General features: G+C 43.6%; 1 protein-coding gene across 1 annotated transcript; it reads right to left on the bottom strand.

Annotated features, from left to right (window-relative positions):
- Positions 1 to 347: 347 nt before the first annotated feature.
- Positions 348 to 27,601, bottom strand: dcn (decorin). The gene is made up of 8 exons (XM_042078873.1): positions 27,341 to 27,601; positions 14,977 to 15,236; positions 8,902 to 9,014; positions 6,916 to 7,129; positions 5,114 to 5,227; positions 4,576 to 4,669; positions 2,755 to 2,893; positions 348 to 1,982 (listed from the first exon to the last, which is right to left on the bottom strand). The coding sequence occupies exons 2-8, from the start codon at positions 15,218 to 15,220 to the stop codon at positions 1,782 to 1,784; spliced, it is 1,119 nt and encodes a 372-aa protein (XP_041934807.1). The 5' UTR covers positions 15,221 to 15,236; positions 27,341 to 27,601; the 3' UTR covers positions 348 to 1,781.
- Between the last annotated feature and the right edge of the window lie 342 nt (positions 27,602 to 27,943).

Below are 27,943 nucleotides of genomic sequence, written 5' to 3'. Positions count from 1 at the left end.
AGCGATTTTGAGAACGATAAAAAGCTAACAGCCAATCAGATTTTAGCCATGTATTGTTGATCAGTGTGGATGCTTTTAGCATTATAGTTATTGTTCCTGGTGTGAACGGCCCTTAAGAAAGTGAAAGTCCGGCCATGAATCGGTTCGCCCTGTTCACATAACACCTCATCTCTAAAACAGGTGATTTCACTAGTTAGCTGATCCACCTCTGAAAAGTTATGCTTATTAGAATCAGATGGTCGGAATATGTGGTAGAACATTTACTAGCCTACTTGAAGCTGGAGTATCCCCCTCTGCCTGTGCCATGTCTACTAACACCTTGTATGCCCAAAAGATTTGTGCTGACATTAATTTGACTCTTTATTTATTTTTTTGTTGTTGTTTTAGGACACCTATGCTGGAGCCCTTGCTCAAACAAACACAAGGAAAAAGGATCACCTTTATTACCGATATATTAAGTCTGAACTACCGTAAGTGCTTGTGCCTTTAAGCATTGAAGAAGGTTTTTATACAGCATTTATATACAGCAACTATACATGAGACATTCACACTAGCATGAGGGTGAAAGGCACGACTGCCTGTGACATCCCTCCAAACTTCTTCAGACTTTATGAAAGAAAAAAATATATACTGTAACTGAGTGAAACCAAACCAATGAAAAGAAAGAAGAAAGAAAGAAGAAAGCAATACACTCTCATTTTTAACACGTCATCAATAAAACCATAATCTGTCTTTTAAGAGGTTGCAAAGGTGAAAAAAATACTAAATCATGCGTATAGGTTTTTGGGAATGTCTTCCGTGATGTTGGAAAAAAAGGTTTATTCTATTTGGAGTTACCGTACGTTCAGAACGATTGTGCTGTCTAACCCTGTGTTACATGGCAGTGTCAGATGTGGATCCAGAGTGTCAGACATGATGGAAAGAACAACTAACAGACAGTGAGACAAACCCCATAACAGCACAAACAAACATACAGACAAAACTGTCGAGCAAGAGCGAGAGGATATCGCAACGTGTGTGTTGTCTGCAATATGAAAAATATCAAAACAAAACAAAAATGAGATCTACAATATCCTATCGGTATACTCTTAACTGTAGCACTACACAGGTAACGTTATTCTAGTACATTCTCTAGTACACCGGCTCTTGTTAACGTTATTTCCAGATGGGTAGTTAACCCTTCGCTGCCCGCGCAGCAGGCCAGCTGGCCTGAAGGACTGAGTCACACTATGGCTTAGGTCCAGCAGAATCTTTAACAAAAGGGCCAATTATTTTTTGTTGTTTAGAATTAAAAAGAAGAAAAATTGAAGAATAAAATCTCAATTTTATTATCTTTAAACTTTAGTGCCTCTGTAGTGCTGTCTTAACTACATGGGACTTAAAGTGGTCATAGGATCTCACTGAAGTCTTTGCACACTTTCAGCGTCAGAAATGGGGGGAAGTACACCTTTAGAACAACTGAATTAGTGCTCGTAATGCAGTATGTTAGTGAGTATAAACCTGTCTGTGTTGTATTGATGTGTCCTATAAGACGAGTTTTTTTTTATGGATATATGATACCTTCACTATGAACTGAGATGATATGTTGCTATCTCATAAAGAATATTTTCTGTGGCTTTTTTGTCTTTCTTTCATTCACATAGACTGTGCACTGAGTCGGTGGAATGGGGAAGGGATGATGGACTTATGTGCTTGAGATGCTTGTGGGCCAAAAACAAACATACAAACAAACAAACAAATGTTTGGGGCCCACAAAGAGCCAGCCCTCATTGGCTGCTCGACTACTTCTTCCTGTAGTTGCCCAATTGAATGGCGGAACGGTCGAAGACGCAGCGGAAGGTGATTGGCTGGACCTCCCAGTAGGGCACAGGGTTGCTAAAGAGGCTAATGCCAGAGTACATGGCCTTCTTGGTGTTGTAGCCCGGAGGGCAGAAGTCTTCCGTTCCCACGGCAGCAATCTTGTTGTTATGGAGATAGATCACCTGTGAAGGTCGCCACAGAAGTAAAGCAGGTTAGCAGAAAGAGTGTAGGAATGGCATTTGATATTAGTTTGGACGCTAAGTGAACCATAGCTGTCAACATTGAGCATTGAAAATAAGGGAGATGTCCCAGGTTTCTCACCCAAAATACAGGACAAATTCTGTTACTATCCCTCTGCCAACAGGAAGAATACAGACTACAAAACTGCTACACTAACTAAATGTGGGGTGGAGCTCGGTCTAACGTGACTTTTGCTTAGTTTCGCTGGAAGGGCAAGGGGGTAGCAACAGGACTACAGTAGGCTACAGAGACGGACAGGTCCAGTGGTAGGGCTAATGTTATGAGAGTTGTCAAATACAGTATTTTTTTTACTGGAAAATAATAAAGCGGGAACACAGTGGGAAAAAAGTTAAAATACGTGAGAAACCCAGAAAAGGATTGACAGGTATGAAGTGAACTGCCTTCAGGTTAGATCCCTAAATATTGATTGAAAGACTGGACAGGGTCTTAATCTTTTCTGCTTAAACATTGTACTGTAAGGTCTTGTCACTACTGCAATTTGAAATATACCTCTGTGGTTTCATGAAATATTATCATTAACTACATTTATAAAACTATTTGTCATTTTTGCTATGTGGTATTTTTCCATTAATTTCACCTGATTTAATTTGACTCGTGACCTTAAGGCTTAGTAAGGTGTTCGGCTATAAAATACAGTTTGACACCATGTTTATGGGAAGAAATCCCAGGTACTGTATGGTTGTATGTATTCACCTGGATGTATTTGTGCTCAGGGAGACCAGGTGGCACGCTGGTCAGGGCATTGTTGTCCAGGTGAAGCTCACGCAGGTGAGGCACATTGACAAGAGTGCCGTTCTCCACCACGCTGATCTGGTTGTAGCTCAGGCCAAGCCTGTCCACACGATCAGAAAAGAGAGGATAAACAACGTACAAAGGCCAATCAGAGCACAGCATGAATCATCAGCGACAGAGTCGCCCAATAAACACAACACTATTCAAAAAACATTTTGAAGTTGACAATTACAGCACTTCAAGAAGCATGTAGGAGGGGGCGAGCTGTGGAACAACTGGCAGCATCGCAACCACATCTGACTCCAAATAGCCACAGGGACCTGGGTGTGATTCCGCCTGTCACGGTCTAATCCAAATAAATGCAAAAAGCGGCAAAAAATAAACACTTTTAAAAAATGCACAGGAGTACACTGGCACTAAACTATGCCTGTGATGAGGACCTGTGTAGGTTAATATATACTCTTGTGTTGGTGGTAGAAAAGAGGACAAGCAAGAGTAATGAAAATGCACAAATTTGTAGTTGAAGTTTCGGTTCAAAAAGGGAATGTGAATGAGTTCAAACACACGACTGAGTAACGTTGCCAAGGTCTGTCTTTTTTTTTGAAGAAGAAGAAGGAATGGTGTTCCTCCACCCCTAAAACTCACAGGGAATGGATATTGGAAACTATTACAAACACTTTTCATTTCATGTATTCCAGAATAAATTCAAGCATGAGGTCATTCAGTTTATTCCCATTTGATTTTCAGCACTTTTCAGCTGGCTCGTCACCTGCAATCTTAATCACCTTCATATGAACACCAACTGAGCTCTATGAAATCATAATCATAGTTGCCATAATACTGTATCACACCGAGATTTTTCTTTTTTTTAAATTATTTATTATCATTAATCTCACTGGAAAGGACCCTCACTTGTTGCTATCTTATCTGAAAACATGTTTTGAATTTGAGCAGAATCCTCTGCAGTGGAGGATTTGTTTAGTCCTCTGTTTGCCATGCATTTATCATCCTGACGTCCCATTGTGTGTCAAAACACTGAGAATTTACCATGAACAAATCCTACATGTTGGCATATATCCTAATTGCGCTCCAGCATAAGCAATGTGATTAGTGAACAGGGTATATTATTTTCTCTTTAGTGTGGTTTTGGTTCAGCTATGATTGGAGCTAACCCCTAGGGTCATAGGTGTGAGAGTCTTTGGCAGGCAATCTGAATCTAGCTTGTGGTGGGAGAGAGAGTCACAGAGTTCACGATTGCCCCATGCATCTCTTTTTTCTTCCTTCTCTTCTCTCTCTCTTTCTTTTCAACTCTCCTTCTTCCGTCTGTTTTGTGCAGACACAGATCGAGTGTAAATGGGATGAAATGCGGATGGGCGGATGGGTTTAAGGTGTAAGCTGACGATATCCCGACGACGAGGGTCTTGCCCTTTTGGCATCGTAAGTCAGCTGTGGAATGTTTTCAGACGCGAGTCAGAGCTCTGGAGATGAGAGGGCTACCTTCCTCTGCCCATCCCACAAGGGGCAGATAACATCCTTCATCAGAAGACCAGGCCTCCTACTGACCACGATTAGGCAATCTGCTTAATAGGTCCATGATGTTGACCAGACAGGGGATGTTGCCAGATCTGTTCCCTACACTTCCTTATCCTTAAATGTCAGTTTTCCACAAGTGAAAATGACATTGTGTGGAAGACAGTCTCTGCTTAAGGCAGATTGTTTAAGGTTTGTGTGGTAATGAGGGGGGGGGTGGAACAGCATATTTCAGTCAGGAGTCATATTTACTTAGCCAGGTGCTTGAGGCCCTTCAGGCTCTCTGCCTGAACCTTGGTGATCTTGTTTCCGTCAAGGTGGAGCTCTGACAGGGAGGCAGGGAGACCTGGGGATCCACAGAGGAATAAAGTCAAATAAAACATCAATAATGCAGAGCACAGTAACAAGCACCAACTGTATTCTATGTAAATCTACTTAATTTCTAAAGAGTGCATTGTACAGTACATCTGCATCACTACTTAGAGTGCATTGTACATATTGTACATCTGCATCACTACTTAGAGTGCATTGTACAGTACATCTGCATCACTACTTAGAGTGCATTGTACAGTACATCTGCATCACTACTTAGAGTGTATTGTACATACATCTGTACCATATACATCATTGCTGGTTTTGACTGTCATTACTTTTATTTTTGATTGCAAGGCATGGTTCTTTTTTGTGCTGCTTTGGTGTCAGGCTTGTGGTCAGTACTACAAATCACATGGCCTCTCTGTGTATTATGCATGAGGCTGAGCTGAGGTGATGGTCAGGTGAGTGTGTGTACCTTTAGGGATGGCACTGAGATCGGTGTCAGAGATGCGGATGTAGGAGACCCTCTTCAGGTCGGAGAACGCTCCTGCCTCGATTCCAGAGGCGGACAAGGGGTTGGAGCCAAGCTCTGAAAGTAGACAAATCAAATCCAAATGTCTAAGTTCATTTCACAGTAGTTATAAGAAACAGACATGCAGCTATGCTATGTTCCTTCACTCTGTGATGAGAGGAGAAAGCGTATAAAATGTTTAAAAGGATGTGAGAACATAGCAGTTGTTATTTTTAGGCTGGTACATAATTGCAAGCCATCCCAAATGTATTAAGGTTTATGTATAACATATTAATAATTCAAACTTAAACTTAATAAGTGTTAACAGATGTAACACAATTAATTATGTATTAAAGTGCAGCTGTAGAAAAAAATGAGGGTTTATTTAAAGTATAACTAGAATAAGAATTAATTTAAACCATATTTTATTCTTTTTAGTAAAAATGTATTGAGAGGCATTACTGGTTTAGGCCTGTCTATGTCCTTCTTCATGTTTATCTTGCTATAGATTATTTTAATGTCAGATACATAGTAGCCCTGCTGCGCTCCCCTAGCATAAATGAGATAGACCAGGAACAAAAACATCTAGTGTAGATGAATAGTTTAAGACGTTAAGATACAACAGCTGACTACCATCCCCACTGCGAAGCACTCTCTGCACAAGGAGTCTATGACCCCATGATCCCACAGGATGTGTGAGCACAAAGTACAGAGAGCCAATGGAATGAGCACACTCATACCCACATCACTAAAGTTATTTACGCCCACGAACCCTCACACACAAACAAAGTGCTTCCTGTGTTCTCTCTGTATCACACGCGCACACACATACACACACACACACACTCACACACACACTGTTAAATAAATCTGATTTAGAATTAAACTTAAATCTCTTACTCTCACCTATAGGACTTTAGCTACTGGGTCAGTACCGACCTATTTAATGCCATGACTCAGCTCTATTTTTTTACATCTCTAATGACCACACATGTTGTCTGCAGTTACTCAGTAGCAAGACATCGTAGTCAAGACTTTTCATTTGTGGTACCTCAATGGTAGACTGACCTAATGCTGTAATTGTTATGTTTCAAAAACTCACGTTTTAAACAGCACTTATCTATTGCTGTTTTTTTTTTTTTTTTGCAGCATACTTTATAAATATATTAGCATCTGCTTATTGGATTCACTATAGCTTAATAACAAATACACATATATTCCATTACACATGTGCACTCCAACAGTCCACCTCTGCCATCTCATACGTACTGTACATCTTTTCCAAATAACACAATTTTCTGGCCCACTGCCTTCTGTTCCCCCACAAACCTGCCTCTTCCAGCTGCTCCAGATGTGTAGGAAAACTGCATGATCCCCTCTCTTATTCCAACCTCTCTGTGTGACTAAACCTCACATTTGTCGCCCATATACAGTAAGATCCATTCCCTCATGGTCATCTGCATTAGATCTCTTTGCTCATGACTCTCCATATAGCATTTATTTCCTTATGATTGTCCATATATGGTCTCTATGTCTTATGACTGTCCACATTACAACTCAACTCTCTTACATTCATCCATATTAGATGTCTGTCATATTGTTTCATCCATAAAGGATCATATTTGTATATAAGGAACACAACTGAATATGTGTTGTACTGGTATAGCAGCCAGCAGTCCACCCCATAGAACATCCCCACTAACCATTGTGCTAAAACGAAATTGAGTCTTAACTGTACAAGTTCCTGTTCTACTGTTGTGACATACCCATGACTATCATGTTGGCCATGCCCTGGAAGGAGGCCTTCTTGATCTTGCTGATCTCATTCTCATGGATGCGCAGCTCCTGCAGGCTCTTGGGCATGTTGGCCGGCATGTCCTTCAGCATGTTCTTGGACAGGTAGAGCCTCTGCAGCTTGCCCAGCGGGATCAGAGCCTTGGCGTGGATGGTGGTGATTTGGTTGTTCACCAGGATCAGAGTCTGTGATGGGAAATGCATACAAAATTAAGACTTTTTGGTAACACTTTATTTGAGGGGTGTGCATTAGACTTACATGGCACTGTCATAACTATGACATGACACCTGTCATGAATATAAAGAAGACTGTCATTAAGTGTCATTCAGATATGTACACCCCGTAAAGTGTTGCTGCCTCTTTACATGTGGTGGCTAGCGGCAAGACACTTCAAGTTATTGACAAGTTATTGTCTATCCTTTGATGCAAGTGAATCACTTTGTAGCCCTGCACTTCCTTGGTAGTTTTGTGAGCCCTGGCCAAATTGTATTGAAAGGCCCTGGTGTGTTTCGTGGAGTCACGACTGTAGACGAGCCTGAACTGGATCTTTATTCCTTGTGCGTGTTCTAATTCTCTCCGTGTGACTTCATATTTATGACCTCTCTCTCTCTCCCAACACTTTGAGCTTAATGTCTCGCGAAAACCTAGCCAGGGGCACTTGGATACAAAAGCAATCCCAGGCCAGTGAACAAGCCACATTAAACAACATGGTGCTTTCCAGTATTAAAATGGGTGATTTTATTACTGGACTGAGTAAAATAAATTAATCAGAGCCGGGGCTTCCCATTGTTCTCACAGTGTCCATGTTCCCACAGATTAAGTGGTGTGTGCAGACTCTTTCTCTTTCTCTCTCTCTCTCTCTCTCTCTCTCTCTCTCTCTCTGTGTGTGTGTGTGTGTGTGTGTGTGTGTGTGTGTGTGTGTGTGTGTGTGTGTGTGTGTGTGTTTGTGCATGTTTATATGGGTGTGGGTGTGTATTTGCATGTACTGTCTGTGTAAGTATGTGTGTGTTTGCTTGTGTAAGTTTGTCTATTGTGTGTGTGTTTGTATGGAGGGAGTATGTGACCTAAAACCCAACAGGATCTCTTATGGTGCGACTCCAGAGGTCCGAAATCTGAGGAATGTTTTAGTCCCCTGGAGGGACATTGGTTCCCCGTTACCTGGCCTCTGCTTGGGCCCAAAGTTTGTTATACTTCACAATATTGGATGATCATCCAAGATAATCTTGTGTGTGTGTGTGTGTGTGTGTGTGTGTGTGTGTGTGTGTGTGTGTGTGTGTGTGTGTGTGTGAATGTTGAAGTGCTCCAATCCAGAGAGCTGTTTTCCCAGCACCTGTGGAGAGCGAGGGTCTACATTCCTGAGATTAACACTGGGAGGGACGCAGAAAAGGAATCCAAATCTGGCATCAAGGGGAACACACACATACACACACACAAACACACACACACACACAAACACACACACACACACACACACACATACACACACACAAACACACACACACACACACATACACACACACACACACACACACACACACACACACACACACACACACACACACACACACACACACACGCAGAAACCCAAACTCACACACACAAACCCACAGGCAACTTGTGGGAGTGTTCGAATGCTTTGAGTTGTTGGCTGGTGTTCTAGTGAGTATGAGATTGCAAAAAAGAGTAAAGTTTGGAATAACTAATTATTGATTAAAGAGACCTGCATCCATGAAGGACTATGTATGTACAGGCATGAAGGACTATGTATGTACAGTATATATGTGTATATGTATATACAGTAGACCATGTAGGTCCAGTAGAGTATGCATGTACATAGATGCATATGTATTTGTATACATATGTGCATGTGAGTATTTCCATATGCATGTATGTGTGTTGTGAGTCACTTTGGATAAAACTGCTAAATACCATAAATGTGTCTCCATAGGGCTCTTACCTGGAGGGCCTTAAGTCCCTTTAAGTCATTCTCACGGATCTCAGTGATCTTATTGTTCTGCAGATCCAGCAGGGTGGTGTCTGCAGAGATTTGCTCTGGAACGTTCTTCAGGCCTGAACAAAAACAGACATTTCATGAGAGCAAAGCCACACAAACTAAAGAAAGGCAGGAAGCCATAAGGCATTGCCATGTACTGCATTATCAGCATTATAACACACATTCATTACATTTCACTCCCTTCCCTTCACATGACAGTGCTTAAAAGCTAATTCTGAAGTAATTTAATTGAATTTACTGTAACATAGTTTAATGTACACAATACGGTATGTACCCATGCACAAGTCATACATCTGCAAATTAAATGCAGTAGTCATGAAAAACGTTGCAGAGAGTAGTTTTAAAACGCTGTTGCAGATAAATGAGAAAAGAGGACTAGACAGAAGATAATCACATCTATACATGATTGTCATTTTTTTTTTGCAGGATGCATCACTCCAATTGGCACTGCAGCTACAGACTGTACAGTATGCTGGGGAATTCAATGTTTCTTTTCTGTGAGCATAGTATCCCCCCCACACACACACACATACATACACACACACACACACATACACACACACACACACATACACACACACACACACACACACACGCACACACACATACACACACACACACACGCACATTCACACACTACCATATTATGCTACACATAGATACATAGACATACACAGATACAAGTTGACATATGACTTCCAACATATCCACCGCCGTGCAGGCTGGATGTGCATGGCCCTCTGTGTCCAGTCCACAATAAAAGTCTTCCCTCAGAGCCACATGCTAATGACAGGCCCACAGCAGCAGACCGTGCCAGACCAGATCAGACCAGGCCACGCCACGTCCAGGGAGGACCCAGGCCAGGAGCAAGAGCAAGGTCTCTAGTCTCGGCATGGCACTGGTTGAACCAGGCCAAAGGTTGTTTACACTGCTGACCCATAATATACAGTACAGCCTCCGCTGACCTACAGTAGCGCAGCGTGGCACTCCAATTGACCAGTGCCAAGCAAGGTCATCGAGGCATGGCCCATGGAATGTGTCCGGACCGCTGACCGAAATATGGAGTGTGTGTGTCCTCTGTGCACTCAGAGATGTGTGTTGTATTGGGGACAGCTGGCTGGGTGACTGAAGGTCTTAAAACAAGATATGGGAGAGCCACAGTGCAGCTTGCAGCAGCAGCGTTTCATACCCTAAACGAGTTAGTGCTCAGGCGGGGACCCAGGTTCGAGTATAATTCTGTCATTTCCTAACCCTCTCCCCATCTCTCTCTTCAAATCATTTTCTGACTTCTCCTCACTGTCTTGTCTTATTGAGGCTAGAAAATGCCCCAAAATATACCATTAAAAACAAATAAAGAAAGAAAGAAAAGGTGTATGTCTCTTTAAGTCTTGCTGTACATACCGGACAACTGACTGGTTTGGACCAGATGTAATGTTTTATGACTGTTTGGGTCCAGCCTATAAATGGTGCTTGAAATTAATGTGAAGGATAGCAGGAGAAAGTGAAAAACTGGCATACCTGCCAGTGGAACTCATGCTGGGCCTAGTTATTATTGGTGATGATGGGGGCTATAAAACTGCTACACTGTGGTTTAATAAACATGAACATGAATAGGGACGACTGGATGACTATTAGTTTGTTAACATATTAAAGGAAACATAAACCAAGCAATTCACTATTAGCTAATTAATTACTTATTAAGTCGTAAATAAAGGTATCATGCATATGTTCCAATTAGCTAGCATTATTTAGCCATGAACACAATATTCATTTAAATACTGCACAATTTATGTTTGTTAATTCAAAGTAAAGAATTGTGAGTAAATTTCCAAAACGACGTCAGTGTAGAAACAGCACTCCCATAAACACAGCATAAGGTTTTGTGATTACGTTGGGAATTCCTGTCTGACTACCACAACATTATCCACAATTAATGAACACTTCTCCCTCTCTCTCTCCCTCCCGCTCTCTCTCTCCCTCCCTCCCTCTCTCTCTCCCTCCATCTCTCCCTCTCTCTCCCTTGTGTCCACTCATTCTTTCCTCATGCTCTCCCCTCTCTTAAACACTTAGTCTCAAAACCTTTCTTTCATCTGCCATTCCCGTAAACTCTCTCACTCTCTCTCTCTCTCACACACACACACACACACACACACACACACACACACACACACACCGATGTTAACAAAGGCTGACTCGGTTTCTAAACATGGTGACGGATGTGTCTGTGTGTACGTTTGGACATGGGGACAGGGCATTAAAAACTAGGACACGTCTAACTCCACCGCTGTTTAGTCTCACTTCAGTCATTCTCTCTAAATCACAGGAAACTCGCCAGAAACAGAAATAGAAGTGGACTTAGAAGTCAAGCGATCACTCCTTTTCTTTTTTCACCTCATTACTCTCGCCGTTTATTAGTCCTTAAAATTGACAAACGGACAGCTTCAACAGGATGTGTGGAATATGGTACAATACCACTCTCGTGTTTGGTTTGGCCAAAAGGGAAACGTGGGACACTGCATTTGACCTGCTAATTGTAAGGCTTTTATGTCATCACTTTTAATCACTTCCAATAAAAGGAAATTGCCCGACCATCAGCCGTGTGAATGGTCTGGACCCCGGCCATCAGCAGTGCGATTGGTCTGGACCCAGACCATCAGCCGTGTGATTGGTCCAGACCCAAGCCATGTTATTGGTCCGGCCCCAGGCCTTGGGCTCAGCGCTTTTCCTGGATGTTCACAAATCTAATGAGGTCTGATTATGCCATTACCTGTCCTGTGGAGGGATTCGCACTTCAGAGTTTCAGTCAGTTTTACATTACCAGGGTATGCACACACACATACACACACACACACACACACACACACACACACACACACACACACACACACACACACACACAATTCTTTGATTGTGCCAAATTATCTAGTAATGATCCTGTTCAATTTAACGAACATCAGGGGGCCTATTTTTGAACTGTGGCACCTGTCAACACTAGGTTTTAATCACACGTCATACTCTTAATGGCTCTCTCTCTCTCTCTCTCTCTCTCTCTCTCTCTCTCTCTCTCTCTCTCTCTCTCTCTCTCTCTCTCTCTCTCTCTCTCTCTCTCTCTTACCTTGTGTCATTCACATACAATCTCTCAGTGAGTCAGTTCAAATGTAGGTCCCTTGACCCCAGCCCCACCTCCCCATCTGTGAAAGGCCTTAACCAGAGCCATACATTGGAAATGCATTCATCTTCCACTCTGGCCATAGCATTCTTTAAGGAACCTGGCTTTCCATTTTGTTCGAAGGTGAGATTCACCCACAGCTTCTCTCCTCCCTCCTTCCCCCCTTCCCTCCCTCCCGTTCTCCTCATCTCTGTCTTCCTCTCCTCCCTCCTCTTCTCCTCTACCCTCCCTCTCTCCACCCCCCCCCCTTCCTCCTCCTATTTTCTCCTCTCACCCCCTCGTATCCTCTGTCAAGCACAGTATGTGGGCTTGCCAGAGGATCTGCGGAGCAGATGCAGGCTCCAGGCTGTGGGCCAGAGAGGCCGACTCCGGAGATGGGAGTCCAGGCCTCGCTCACTCACTCCTGGGAAAGGTCTCACTGGCCCAGGCCTGTGAGCTAATGGAACCAGCCCTTCCTAAACTGAACATCACATCAGTCTCAGTGTGTGTGGACATCTTTGAGTTTTGTGTGTGTGTGTGTGGTGTGTGTGTGTGTGTGTGTGTGTGTGTGTGTGTGGTGTGTGTGTGCGTGTGTGTGTGTGTGTGTGTGTGTGTGTGTGTGTGTGTGTGTGTGTGTGTGTGTGTGTTTGTGTGTGTTTGTGTTTGTGTCTGTGTGTGTGTGTGTGTGTGTGTGTGTGTTGTCTGTCTCTGTGTGTGCATGTGCACATGAAAGTTGATATGCCCTCATAAGTATAGTCTATACGTCTGCCATACATCTTTTCTATACCCTGTCTTTTTCAATCTTCTGCCTTACAGATGGTCAGTATCTTTTCATATCCCCCTTTCTCTCTCTCTCTCTCTCTCTCTTCCTCTTTTTTCCCTCACTTCATACACAGCACAGCACACCACGAAACCACACTTTTCTTGTGGAGTAAAAACAGTCCAAAGCCTGTGGAAAATAAACAGGATAATCTCTCAACAATTAAAGTAGCTGAGGCCAATCTACCTAATTACATGGAAACCAAGTATTGTGTAATTCCTGACAAAAGAACTATTTTTCACCACAAACAAAGAGGCAGGCCAACCTTCTGAAGAGAGCCTCAATTGAAAAGAAAAATAGGGGGGGGGGGGAAGTTTCCCAAGCTCTTCACCCACCCAAAACTCTCATCTGGGGAAGCATTTAAGGGAGTTAGCCTGTAGCCTGATGGCAAGTGGCACATCAATTCAGAAGTGACGCAGTCTCTTAGCATGCACTGAGTATTTCTAGTGGTCTAGAAACACGGACATCCTTTTATTTAATAGCCCTCTCTTTATTTAAGGGAGGGCAGATCAAACACATTGGCTCTTTGTGGCCAGCTGAAGAGACACTCTCCACTCCCTGACCTAACCTTTTGACAATAATACATGTTTAAAGCTATTTAAGGAACAAATTATTTGTGAATGCATTTTCTCTCTTTTGAAGTGCGGACAAGATGAGGTAACCACACTATTGAGACCACGCTAGTTGGTGGAATTAGGGCAGCAGACACAAGCTAGCATTGGCAACATTGGCTTATAAGATTACTCTAGCAGACTGAATAGATACTCTCAGGTGATATTAAAGCTAAATATATTCAACTCTAGAAAATAGATATTCCACCACTCTCAAATTTGTCTTTTTCCCTTTAGTCAGGAAAGCGAAAAACATACATTTGTACAATTGAATTTACATCAAACCGAATATTCTGTGGAATGAGGCACCTTATGTTTCAATGAGTACTTTATAAAGTCTAATAAAATTAGTGCTTAGGTTTTTCCATTAGTAACATGAATAAAATATACTGTACATCAGTAACATAAAACCTAAATCTATGTAGCAAATTTCCTTGGCTTGAACGCAGCCTAACAATTTCCCCCCACTATTCGTTCATGTCTGTTCACTAAACTGTGTGGCTTCACATGCTCATAAACAGCTAGTACTGTTTAAACAGCAAGGCCCTTGAAACATTAGCAAATGGCTCTACCAGGCCCTGGTGAAATAACAGGATTTGATAAAGATGGAGTCCAATTTGCCACAGCAATGTTCTCTCTTTTTATATTGCGCTAACCTATCTCGTTCACTTTTCAGTTACATGTAACATGTGGATTGGATCTGTCATGGATTGTGTGAGAGATATGAAGTAAAGGGCTCATCAAACTGTACATGCAAAACCAATACATTGATTTCAGACCTCTCCCTTCAATAACTCCTGGCATCAAATTAAAGGTTTTCCACGAGTTTTCATTATGGCCTTACACCAGCAGGCCTTTAAAGGTAAGTCTGTGATTCTAATACAAGGCTGTTGAGATTTAAGGCTGTCACACATGGCCGGCCATGCGATAGTGAAATGTGATGGTGGAATTCTGTTAATCGCTTTACTACACACACTACTGGCGATGCGATCAGCCATCGATTCAGTAGAGATACACTGACCAGACAGCTGTTTTCTATTATGACGTAACAAAATCGCCCTGAAATATAAAAAGGGGGCGATTAAAGCGATGCGATTTTGCCACCTGCCATAAATCGCCGCTGCATAGCCGGCCGTGTGTGTAGACGGACTTTAAACTCAACAGCCAATCAAACGACACCCTCCTCTCTGTCCTTCTGATGAAACATGAGCATGCTGATTGGTTGAAATTGGCTATGGCTGAGTCTGAATCACAATGTTTAGTTCCCTTTGATAGCATCAGGACTTTATACGACCAGAGTACACATTCTTTTTTTTTTTGAGTGTACACACTCTCAGCACACACAGCTAGAAGGTGTTTGCTGACTTCAAAGGAGAATTACATTCGGCAAATCATATCTTCAACAACTCAGAGCAGACGTTTATGAGAAGAACACGTACCTAAGTCAGAGCACTGCACCACCCTCAAGTGGCACTGGCATCTGAAGGGGCAGACCGGCTGTGGGGGCATGGATCCGGGCCCGGGGACGCGGCCAACAGGGCCGGCAGGGGCACTTCTGTCAGTGTTGTCCGGTACTCCGGAGCCGGGCTCGTCCTCCATCATAAAGTCCATAAAGCCGGTCTGGCGGAAGGGCAGGGCCCAGCACGCCGACACCAGGAGCAGGGAGAGACAGGCTGACCTCATGGTGCAGCTCACAAGCCTAGGGGGGAGGTCAAAGGGGTCAAAGGTCAGAGAGGTCAGGAGGTTATAGTGGCACATGGAAAGCACAGCTGCATTTATAGCCTCGCCCCGCCCAACCGTCTGGAACACCATACAGTAGTTCATAACCTTTTCCCTCAAACACGAAAAATGTCAGGCTAATCAGCAACGGGAGACAAAACTGAAACATATTGTGATAAACAGTAGCAGCGACACATGCAAACATAAAAAAAGCAGTTGGGGAAATGCAGAAATGTATTTACATCAAATGTAGACCCACATATATTGTTTGCTGACTGTTGATGCTGTTTATTGTCAGTTTGTAAAGTTTAGGCAAAGTAGGAAGTAATGTCAGGAATCTCTGATCAATGTGATTGGTAAGGCTGGACCAATGATTTCAAAGTTAGTACCCGTCGTACCTGATGCAAGTGTTGGAAACTAATCCCAATCGTGAGTCACCAGACTCTATTCACTTTGTGAATGAGTCTGCATTCCAGGCTTGTGCGTTTACCCAAGTAACAAAGAAAACTCTCAACATTGAAAGTTACTCACAAAGCCCAGAATAATGTTCTCTTCCATGCTGTCATAATGTTGGAATGAACACTGCCTCAAATACCGTCACTCTGCCTGCAGCAGTAGTCAAACTACTAATGTGCTACATATGAATGTTAATTTGTTTACTGTTTTTACATCAACTTTGTTCCCTTTGTTCAGCTAAAAACTCCATGTAACTCTATGTTACTCTAAGTAACATGTATTGTGGGTGTGTGTCTTTATTCTTTCAATGTGTCTGGCTTTGATTTTTTTGGTTGTTATACCATATATGTCTCATAAGACTGGCATGTGTCATTGCCGTTGTTCAGCCACATTGGATGAGGATGCCAGTGTTTACAGGTAGCCGATACCTCACATGTCATTCTGTGCAGTCAGAGCACATACAACTACAGCTGAATGTGGATTCTGAGTCAGTGAGGCAGTAAACCAAAGGCCACACACACACACACACACACACACACACACACACACACACACACACACACACACACACACACACACACACAAAATCATGTGCTAACACATGCTGGCAAAACTAGGAGCGGGGTGTGTCCAGTGGCTCTTGGAGAGACAGATAGATTGCTGGGTAGATGACTCTCACAGTCTAGTCCAATTTCTTGGGTCACACAAGGTCTGTGAGTTCACTGAAAACATCATTTCTCTTGCTCGCTTAGTCTTTCAAGCTCTCTGTCAATCTTTCAATCCCTGTCTATCCCATGTCTATCTTTACTTCTATTCATCTGTCTCTCCCTCTCTTACCCTTTCATCTTCTCTTTCTCTCTGTCTCTCTCTCTGTCTCTCTCCATCTCTTTTTCTTTCACATAAACTCTGTCGCCCATATTCTCTCTCTCTCTCTCTTTCTGTCTCTCCTTAACACTCTGGCTTTACTCTACACCATCTCTCTCTTACACACACACACACTGTCTCTCTCTCTCTCCCTCTCTCCATCAGGGTAGCGTGTAATTACCAGACAGTTGGCAGTGACAGTTACAGTGCTCTGGTAGTGAATTACCACTCTGCCGATGGCCGGCCACACGTCCATGAACTCGGCCGTCCCACCTAATCATTTGTTTCAGTTCCCAAACCGACAGAGGGCCTTTTCGACATCCTGAGAAAACATTCCTGCTACCGCAGCTGTTCGCCACGACAGACTGTCGCACCATCACTGGCTGCACAGAGGAAGAGCTAGGTCTAAGAGCCACTGGAAAGTTCCTCATGCTAGAAAGATATCTGGATCAGCTTGTGTTAGTCTGTGTCCCCATAGACAGCAGATAGCAGTTGTATTTCCAGAAGGACAAGTCAGGCCCCCCAGTATGTGTGTGTGTGTGTGTGTGTGTGTGTGTGTGTGTGTGTGTGTGTGTGTGTGTGTGTGTGTGTGTGTGTGTGTGTCTGTTTGTTTGTGTATGTGTGTGTGTGTGTGAGAAAGAGAGAATGTGAGCAACACTGTGTTATTCTTCAGTGTCACAGCTGGTGTGAGACAGCAGCCTGAGCAAACAGGAAATAACTTTCACAATGTTTTACTCGTCGCCTCTGACCCCTGTTTATGAATCAGATGCTCCAACACATGTACTAACACACGGTTCGAACCCCGACCAGTAGGCACGACTAAAGTGCCCTTGAGCAAGGCACCTAACCCCTGACTGCTCCCCGAGCGCCGCTGTTGATGCGGGCAGCTTACTGCGCCGGGATTAGTGTGTGCTTCACCTCACCTTCACTAATTCACGGATTGGGATAAATGAGACCAAATTTCCCTTACGGGATCAAAAGAGTATATTTATACTTATACTTACACACAGACACAGACACACACACACACACACACACACACACACACACACACACACACACACACACACACACACACACACACACACACAGACACACACACTTACCACATTCACAAACATAGACACACACACACACACACACAGAGTCATACTCACACACACACACAGAGCCATGCTCTCACACACACACACATACATACAGTACACACACACACACAAAGAGCCATACACACACATACATAGGGAAATGCAGCGCAAGGGAAAGCTTCCTTTGGGGTCCTGTCTTTATGCACAAAGCATATGTTCTTGGAATCTGTTTTGCATTTGAGTGAAATGTTTGCAATCTTATTCTGAGTTGAAATAACTTAAGAATTTTATTTAAAAAACACATTCCCAAAGAATTCTGAAATGACAGCTCAGAGCGGAAGAGACTCTCTCTCTCTCTCTCTCTCTCTCTCTCTCTCTCTCTCTCTTTCTCTCTCCCTCTCTCTCATGCTTCTCTCTCTCTCTCTCTCATTTGTATGTGTATGTGTGCGTGTGTGTGTGTGTGTGTGTGTGTGTGTGTTTGTGGCACACACTAAATGACCTTCCACTAATTAGTCCTGTGTGGACAGGTATGCTGGGGGCAGACGGTCCCCATGCATCTCTAGAGAGGACGCCCTCTCTCTCTTTGGGGCAAACCAGCAGAGGCAGGGGGGTCCTTGTCCTCCTGGAGGTTTAAAGCAGAGTAATTACTAGTGGTGAAGAATCTGAGTGGGGCTATGTGAAGATGTCCTATGAGTCATGGACTGTCTCTTGGCCAATCGGAAACGAATAAATTGTTTGACCGGATCTCACTGTTGTTATCATTAAGCCTAAACCACAGACACAAGCAGGGTCCAGACACAGACTTAGCGTAGGTTTCAGATTGAGGCTTGATGAACTCTGATTAAAGAGAAAATCGAGAAAGGGAGAAAAAAGAAAAAAAAAAAGGTCCAATGTATGTGTATGACTTTTGACTTCATCTTAATGTTTTCTGTTAAACCTGTAGCTATCTTTGAAGGTGTTACTCAGTCTTGCTTTTATGTCCTACTGTTTCTCTCTCTTGCCCTCAAATGCCTTATTTTTCTCTCTTCTCCTGCCAGATCTTTGTTTGCCTTCAGCGTTGGCTGACATGACATCATCTGGACCCTGTGGAAGTGGTTTGGAGTGCTAATCTGAGGTTGTTGACGTGAGCTCACTGCATGATGTGATGATTTGGCTTCCTGAGCTGTCTGCTGTGTGGGCAAGTGTCAGAGATTTCACAGCCTTGATGGGTTATGATTACAAAGCAGGTTTTGTTTGGAGAGCTCAATGCACTAAAAACAACAATTGGTAATGAAATGTTTTATAGACAACAGGCAATCTTGGATTTTTTTCCCCCCGATAGCACAACATTTTAGTAATGGCATTAGGTTTTTGGAGAGGAGTTACAGTACATTTCCATGGAAATCCATGGATCAGTGTTTCATTTGATTTGATTTCATTGGAGTATTACTGTAAATGACACAGATTGCTAAGTTCTGAATCATAAAACAATGTTGATTTAATTAATTATGTTGCCAATGCTTTGCAAGGGGGCTTTCAATCTCGTTGCGGTCCTCACAATAGCCCATCTGAAGGACTGTGCATGAGTGAGTACGCAAGTGTTGGAGAGACTGTTTGGTAGGGTGAGCCAAGTCTATTGGCATGAGCCTACAATGAGTCACATCTTTTCTCTGCGTTTGTGTATCAAACTTCTCTGCTATTCTTTGTGCATTGTTTTGTATCAACCCATCAGAAGAAATAGACTTGAGCATCGCTACAATGTATGAGAGATATCCTCATTCAAAGGAAAATTCAGAGCGACATCATTTGTTCTCCTCAGTGAAAGCTTCATGTTTGTCAGCCCTCAAAGAGAAAAGAGGGGGATTAATTAATCTTTTTTGGAAAACAATGAGCATTTGTTGATTAGCAGGACCGCATCTAATGGACATGGCCATGTAGCCCTCTTGAATGGGTTTCATTCTTGCTGATGAGAGATGTTACTTGGCCAGCCAGGTCACTGGGGCTGGAGGAGAGGCAGCCATTTTGGCTCTTTGATTTGGCCTCTTTAATGGTTTCCATCCCCACTGGAGAAAGCTGCTGCCCAGCCTGCCAGGTCACCAGGGGTTCCTGATGTCAAACACAAGCTGGTTCAGTTCGACTGCCAGGTCAGGGACGGGCTTGGGAAATGAAAGCCAGGTGTGTGTGTGTGTGTGTGTGTGTGTGTGTGTGTGTGTGTGTGTGTGTGTGTGTGTGTGTGTGTGTCTGTGTGTGCGTGTGTGTGTGCGTGTTTGTCTTTGTAAGAAGGTTAGAGTGATATAATAAGTATGGTTTTACAGTATGAGTGTGATAGAAGGAGATATGTGTATTTGTGCATGTGCCCCTGTGTGTGTGTTTGTGTGTACATGTGTGTGCATGTCTGTGTGTGTTTGCATGCCCGTGCATATGAATCTGCCTGAGTCAGTCTGTCTATGATCAGTACCATATGACAACTCAGTGAAGGTAGCTAAAGAGAATCTTCACATATGTCAGAGAGATGTGCAATGAATCACACTGATCTCTAGCTTTGAGTGAAAGGGAGCTCTCACTCCATCTCTCCCCTCTCTCCTGCCCCCCCCCCCAAGCAAAACACACACACACACACACACACACACACACCACCTCTGCCCCAATTGCCGGCTTCTCTGGGTTTTGTCAAAGCTGGTCTGATATGTCTCCGCTGTTAGACAGAGGTCATCACTTCCTGTGCTTACCACATCAACACACACACACACACACACACACACACACACACACACACACAAACACACACACACACACATACACACACATACACAAACACACACAATATCCCTTACTCTTTTCCTTCACCTATCCATCCCTCTCTTTCTTTCTTCACCTCGTTTCTATCCCCCTCTTAACCCAAAGATGCTGTTTGACCTATGATTCAGAGACTCTCTCTCTCTCTCTCTTTCTCTCTCTCTCTTTCTCTCTCTCTCAGACTCTCCATCCATAGTAATTCTATACTCCTCTTTAACCACTAACCTGTTAAAATGTCCAGAGATGATTTAAAACTTTTACTCGTTAACAGAAGTTATAGAGTGGACAGAGCCAAGCGGCAACAGAAGAGCTCACCTTCCCCCAACTACTCACTTAATATGGGTTGTGCCAGTATTTTTTGTAACTGATATACTTATATGTATTTCTTTTTGTATCTAGGATTATAAATGGAAATCCAGAATATTAACTATAACCACTTTACACAGTGCTTTTATGTTGACAAGCGTTGCATAAACACAGCCCGAAGAATATAAAGGTATTTGATGACAGAAGTTCAATTCATTTTAATGTCTTTCATTATTAGCAAGCCTCTAATCACTGGTCATGTTTGCCATCTCTCTCTCTCTCAGCAGCATATATAACCATACATGTGAAAGGTCCTGATAGACAATGCTGTGGAACATCTATTCCATATTTTATTTCTCTGTTCTATTCTCTTTTTCTCTGTTGTTTCATCCTATGTATCCTTCACTTCTTTTCTCTCTATTCTAGAAAGACGTCTCATCCTTTCCTCCTCCCCATTCCTTGTATCCTTTCATCCATTTCACAACTTGATGCTGGAGGGGATCTCTATCCGTCCATCTGGGTCTACTTCATCCCACCATCAGCCCTCCTTCCTTTCTCTCCTTCTTCTCTCACTTTTCTCTCCACTTCACTCTTCTTTTACTCTTCTCTCTCCTCTACTTTTTAATGGTGGGGGCCATCACCTTCCATATATTTTCCTGCTCTGTGCCTTTTTCAATCTCTCCAGGACAAGATCTTCTTATTCACTCTCTTCTTCCTCACCCCCTCTCCTCAGGGCCTGTTTTCCCCAACCTGTCTTCTGTCTCTGTCTCTCTCTCTCTCTCTCTCTCTCTCTCTCTCTCTCTCTCTCTCTCTCTCTCTCTCTCTCATCCTCTATACCCTCTCTCTTTCTCCTTTCTCCCCTTCAGGATCCGTGCCGTGACGATCCGTTTTTCTTTTGTCTTCCACAACCTTGGGACTCTCTCTCTCTCTCTCTCTCTCTCTCTCTCTCTCCTCCTCCTCTTCTTTCCTCTCTCCTTCACCCCTCCAGGGTCAGTGCCTCCAGAGGGTCTGTCAGTAATGAATCAGTGGGAGGTATTTACAAGGCTCTGGGACATTTAAAACACGCGTCACCCCACAACTCCGCACAGATGCGCACACCGAGTCGGTCTGGAGGTTTACTACCTCCTGTACCCCTTGACTTCTTCTTCTTCTTCTTCTTCTTCTTCTTCTTCTTCTTCTTCTACATCTTCTCCTTCCTTTTTCTACTATTTCTTCTTCCTCTCACTCCAGTGGCACCCAAAATAAATATTGCCTGTGACAGCCTCTCCAATTTCCTCCACACTCGCTAGATGTGGGGGACATCGTAAGTCTGTCGGCTCCCGAAATGACCTGCCAGTCAAACGCCGGCCTCAGCCTGTTGGAGCCAAGACTCACACCACACAGCTTTCTAGGAGAGGGCACACTTCTCCATTTGCTTACTGAGAGAAGGGGAAGATAGAGAGAGAGAGAGAGAGAGAGAGAGAGAGAGAGAGAGAGAGAGAACACGCAGATAGAATGAGGGAGTAAGACATGAAGCAGCAGAGAGAGAGAGAAAGAAAGACAGAGGGAGAAAGTGAGGAAGAGAGAGAATGAGGGATAGATTATTAGATTGATAGATAGTGACAGACTGAAAGACAGATACAGAAAGAGAGAGGGAGGGGGCAGAGAGAAACAAGGGGACTGCTGGTGAGAGTTGTGCTGCTGGTGAGTAATCAGGCTTCTGAGCTGGGCTTCGGGGGCCATGGCCCTGAGAATAAGTTTGCACCACCAACCCTCCTGCGGTCAAAACACTTCCAGACCACTCGCCCTCCCTTCCTTCCTCCCTCTCTCTCTCCCTCTCTCCCTCCCTCCATCCCTCTCTCAGCCGTCTGGAGAGCCGCCAGGGAACAATTAGACAAGCCCACTCTCTTTCACTCTCCACTCACTCTCTCCTTCTCTCTCACGCTCCTTCTCTCAGTCTAGCTCCCTCTAAATTCAATTCATTTCAATTTGGTTCATTCCAATTCATTTCAATTTGGTTCATTCCAATTCAATTTAATTCAATTCAATTCAATTTAAAGTTCCTTTATTAATATAGTGTTTAGATGCTTTGTTGTTGTTGTTTACAACAATAGACTAATAAACTTAGTACGATATCCCTCTCTTCCACTGTCTTTATCCTTCTTTCTTTCATCTCTCTCTTTCTTTCTTTCTCTCTCTCTCTCACTCTTTCTTAAATTCAGACACGTTTTAGTGGCATGACAAAAACACATATTTACCCTTGTGAAGTGCTGAAGGGGATGCACAAGACAAAACAGTAAATATTATTCCAAAACAAGAATCTCTCTCTCTCTCTCTCTCTCTCTCTCAAATCTCTCTTTTTCTCTCTCTCTCTCTTTCTCTCTCTCTCTCTCTCTCTCTCAAATCTCTCTTTTTCTAACTCTCTCTCTCATGCACTGTTTGGAGTGACTCAGTCCAAACATAAACCACTCAGCTTTTCGGGTCAGTCCAAACGTACCCACATTTGTCATTTAAAAATAATAGTTTGGCCGCACAGATTGCAACATTCCCCCTGGATAAATTCTTTGTTGGAGCTGTGAAGAGCGAAACCACATGTGTGCACTCTTTCATGGCGAATCCGAAGCCACAACTGCATTATCTGAATTTAGCCAGAATGCAAAATGTCCGTGATATTTCAATCTTCCATTTTTTCTTTCTCCCAGCTCTGGTATTGATCAGAGACCAACTGAGTTGGATAGATGTGCACACACACACACACACACACACACACACACACACACACACACACACACACACACACCAAGACACAGACATATTGTCTGGCTCTCTCGCTGTCTCTGTGTCACTTCACACATACTGTTTAACTGAATCAATATTTTGGCGTGACCATATGTGAGCCAAAACATACGCTTTTCATAGCAACTAATGACAGTTGATGGTCACACCCCCATCATTGAACTGCATGCTATCTCCCATCCAACAAACAAACGATGCCCCACCTAAGAGAGTTGTTATTCAACATCTCAACACGTACACATCAATAGTGGACTTATATCCATTTGATGGACTTGTGTCCTTCTAGTCAAGCCATGTGTGCAGTTTCTGACTCCCAGCTCCACCATCCCTCCCCTTCTCCCTTCTCGCTCCTGGGAATGAAACACTGGGAATGTTCTCAGTTAGTCGGTATGTTTTTGCGGCTTGCCTGCCTGCCGGGAAGTCTTTGGTCAGATCTGTCCGTTTGATACACACACACACACACACACACACGCATACACACACAGGAAGCGGCATCATTAACTGGATTAATGGGCATGTGGTACCAGGTACTCATGCTTGTACTTCAAAGGAAACCCCCCTCATCCCCATCCCACCCCGCCGCACCCCCTCACTCCTAACTCGAGGGATGCAGAGGATGATCCCTGCTCGTCGGATGGGCACAAAAGCAGCCCGTGCATGACACGTTGCCCGAGAGCGATTTTGAAACAGGGCGCTGGCAAGCCGACCTGGTTTCAAATACTGTACTGAGGGGCTGAGGGGCTGTAAAGTTTTCCTTCTCTGCTCTCCAAACTCCCCTCTATCCGTCTCCCTCCCCACCCAGAGTTTAATCGGCAGTCTTCACAATGCATTCCCTTTTCTGTTTTCCCTGTTTTGGCTCGCAGAGTGAAGTACATGGCCCACAGTCAGAGCCACAGTCATTACAAATGACTAGCGTGTTTTGTTTAATTTCCTATATGCCTTGCCGTTGTTATCATTCCTCTTTTGGAGTGACTCTGCCTAACACAGTCGAACACAGAGAAGAAAATGAGACAGAGAAGACAGAGAGACAGACAGCAAAAAAAAACAGGACTTGTAACGTTAGAGGGAAGAAAGGTAAGAAAACAGCATGTTGCAGTCATTGGCACTACCCACTCCCCCTTCTTTAACCCTTCTGTTTGTGCTTCTTCCCTGCAAATGCAGTCACTATAATATATTACCAGTCCCCTACTGTGATTAAGGTCCAACCCCCTTTTAACCCCTTCACCCTCTGTCTTTGTCCTACCCGTCCAGTTTGCGCTTTCAGTTTAGTGGTGGGGTTATTCCAATTCTCTTTCGCTGGTGCAAATATGTCAATATCACATTGTATAAACCTTAAAACAGATCACACAATCAACACACAAATGGTATAAAAACATCATGCATACAAGTTCATACAGCACTTACAGAATAGTCTACAGAAGAATGTCCAGCTTGTCTACCTCATTGTGTAAGATATACATATAGATTAGATATAGATTGTGTAACTCGTATAGCGGTATAGCCTACAACAAAACGTCTTTGCTGTTAACACTTAATGTCATATTCACAGAGGATTAAAATGGTTTACAAGCATAGCAATGTCATACAAATTACGTTTATTAAACTGACCAATTTCTGAAATGTGAACGTTACGAAATTTGCCTCCAATTACTCTGATATTAATAACACAATGAGCTGTGGCTAACATAGTGTTAGCCTCATTGACCGTTAGCTTGTTAGCAATAACTAGCTAATGTTAACTACATCTTAAGGGGTACCATAGCAAACTATCCGACCTTACTTCTTCAAAATACAATCGTATGGACATTGTAAGAGAGGTGTGAGGCGAATAAAGGTGTAGCTTGAGTGCAGGTGATGTTAGGATATAAAGTTAGGACTAAAGCTAAAGCTTTAGCTAAAAGCTTTAGCTAAAGGCTATAGCTTTTGGCTAAACGTAGCCCTACTGATACACAGGTAACCCTAGTTTTAACCAAAGCTTGTGTCTTTTATTCATGTTTGCCTAACAATTTAAGAATTTTAAGGCTTGAACTACAATGATTTCTATTGAATCAAAGCTGCCTGTCCCCCCCCGCCCCAACCCCTAAAAAGGGGCGTTACCTTTTGATGACGCTGCGACTACTGTGGTGTCTTATTTCTTAAGGGAATTATTTTCATGCCTTGAATCAAAAAACTCCAAGGCACTCTCTATTGAAAAAGTTAAAAAGCCTTTATTATTATGGCTTGGTCAAGTTTAACCTTCTAGAAAACTCCAACGCGTATTTTCATGCTTTGCCACTTTGTTTCATTGGGTAGGTGAAGGGGTAAGAATAAAAAATTGGATAGGTGGGTAGGTAAAGGGGTAAGATGAAAAATGGGATTGGCCCTGTGATACCAGGGCTATATCAAACTGCCACACATGCATCCACACACACACACACACAGACATGCATGCACACAAAACATGGACAGATGTACAGATGTGCACACACTTGCATGCATGTACAAATGTACACGCATGCACAATCTCTCTCCCTCTCTCTCCTGCACACAAAGACTCTTTCTCTCTCTCTCTCTCTCTCTCTCTCTCTCTCTCACACACACACACACACACAATAGACCCAGAGTTACTGAGTTAGACTCAGCATCAGCACCCATGCCACACCCCCCTGGTCTTGTTGGCACCCACTTCAACATGTAGTGTGGCACTACCTCTGAGAGAGAAAGAGAGATTAGTGCTGTGCTCTTTCATCATACTGCCAAGTCTACTTACACTCCTGGCAAAGGCTAACACCTGCAAGCACACATTCATGCACACACATCAGACACACACACAACACACACACACACACACACACACACACACACACACACACACACACACACACATACATAAATACATATATACATACATACATACATACATACATACATACATACATACATACTGTACACACACACACACACACACACACACACACACAAATAAACATTTCTACACTTTCACAACTGCACTGAAACACAGGCACTTCCATAAAACCAAAGAATGTTGCAGGCTGAGTTGAAGTTACATCAGTAACAGCTTGGTCCTATTTTGCACCACAGTCTAATAAATAGCAAGCAGTGCAGAGGAGATAAAACAGAAGGACAACATGTCCAAACACACTTGTAATGTCAACCTCTCTCATATACACACACACTCACTCTCTAAAGACTTGTACACACACACACACACACACACACACACACACACACACATACACACACACACACACACACACACACACGCACATGCACTCACACACTCACAGACACAATGGATTTAACAGACTAGCAATCCCCCAATGCAATGCAAAACTCATTCAAATCTCGTAGCCACAGTCAGCCACTACAGTGACTCTTTCCAGCCCTGTTGCCACAGCCTGACAGCAGAGTTGCAAATCTGCCTCTCTCTCTCTCCCTCTCCCTCTCTCTTTCTCACACACACACACACACACCATACACTCATTACACACTCTCCATTCTCATACATACATCATGTACATGCACCACACACTCTCCCCCCAAACACACACACACACACACACACACACACACACACACACACACACACACACACACACACACCTCACATTCACTTTCTGCCCAAACATGCCAAACACACTCTCTTCTCTGTGGTAAGTTAACAACAGTCTTGTTCTCGCTGCCTGTGAAACCCCTTTAACCACTTATTCTCCTAACCCCCCCCCACCCCCCCCCCCCCCAAAAAAAAAAAACTTCAGCCACAGCCTCACCAAATGCCTCACTAATCTCCTCTAAAGGAAAGATAAGATGACTTGATTACCTGTGCTCTGTGCAGACAGAAGAGGCACTGGAGAGATTGGAAGTGAGGCGTACAAAGACAGGCTCTCCCCCCCAACCAAAAAATCCAGAGGGTGTTCGGGACACGACGAGGCGCTCTGAAGGCCGAGGGAGTCAATTGCAGCGAGGAGGACGCGACTAGCCAAGAGCAAGCAGGTGTGCTCTGCTTCAGCAGGAGGAGGAGGAGGAGGAGGAGGAAGGGACCGTGTGTGTATGTGCGTATGTGTATGAGCGTGTGTGTGTGTGTGTGAGAGAGAGAGAAAGAGAGAGAGTGGAGGAGAGACAGAGGGAGGGAGGGAAGGAAGGAGGGACAATGACTGAGAGAGTGAGAGGGAGGGAGGGGTGCGTAACCAAGTCTCCCCCTTAAGTGACACAATTGGTAACCCCCCACCCCACACACACACACACACACACACACACACACACACACACACACACACACACACACACACACACCCCTCTTCCCTCGCTCCCTCCCTCATTCCAAAAAGCAGTGAGTTGGAAGGAGGAGGAGGAGTGAGTGAATTAGGCAAAAAAGGAGGGCAGAATGAATAGTGTTGGAGAGAGAGGCAAGAGCAAAGTCGAA

This window comes from Alosa sapidissima, chromosome 22 (assembly GCF_018492685.1).
Source record: "Alosa sapidissima isolate fAloSap1 chromosome 22, fAloSap1.pri, whole genome shotgun sequence".
Classification (NCBI taxonomy): Eukaryota; Metazoa; Chordata; class Actinopteri; order Clupeiformes; family Clupeidae; genus Alosa; species Alosa sapidissima.
This window is presented reverse-complemented; position numbering and strand designations above follow the sequence as displayed.

Coding starts and splice junctions, on each gene's coding strand:
- dcn (XM_042078873.1), bottom strand. CDS start 15,220: ATGAGGTCAGCCTGTCTCTCCCTGCTCCTGGTGTCGGCGTGCTGGGCC. Junction 7,130..8,901: donor AGGGACTTAAGGCCCTCCAG/GTAAGAGCCCTA, acceptor TTCCCATCACAG/ACTCTGATCCTGGTGAACAA. Junction 4,670..5,113: donor TCTCAGTGCCATCCCTAAAG/GTACACACACTC, acceptor GTGGATCCCCAG/GTCTCCCTGCCTCCCTGTCA.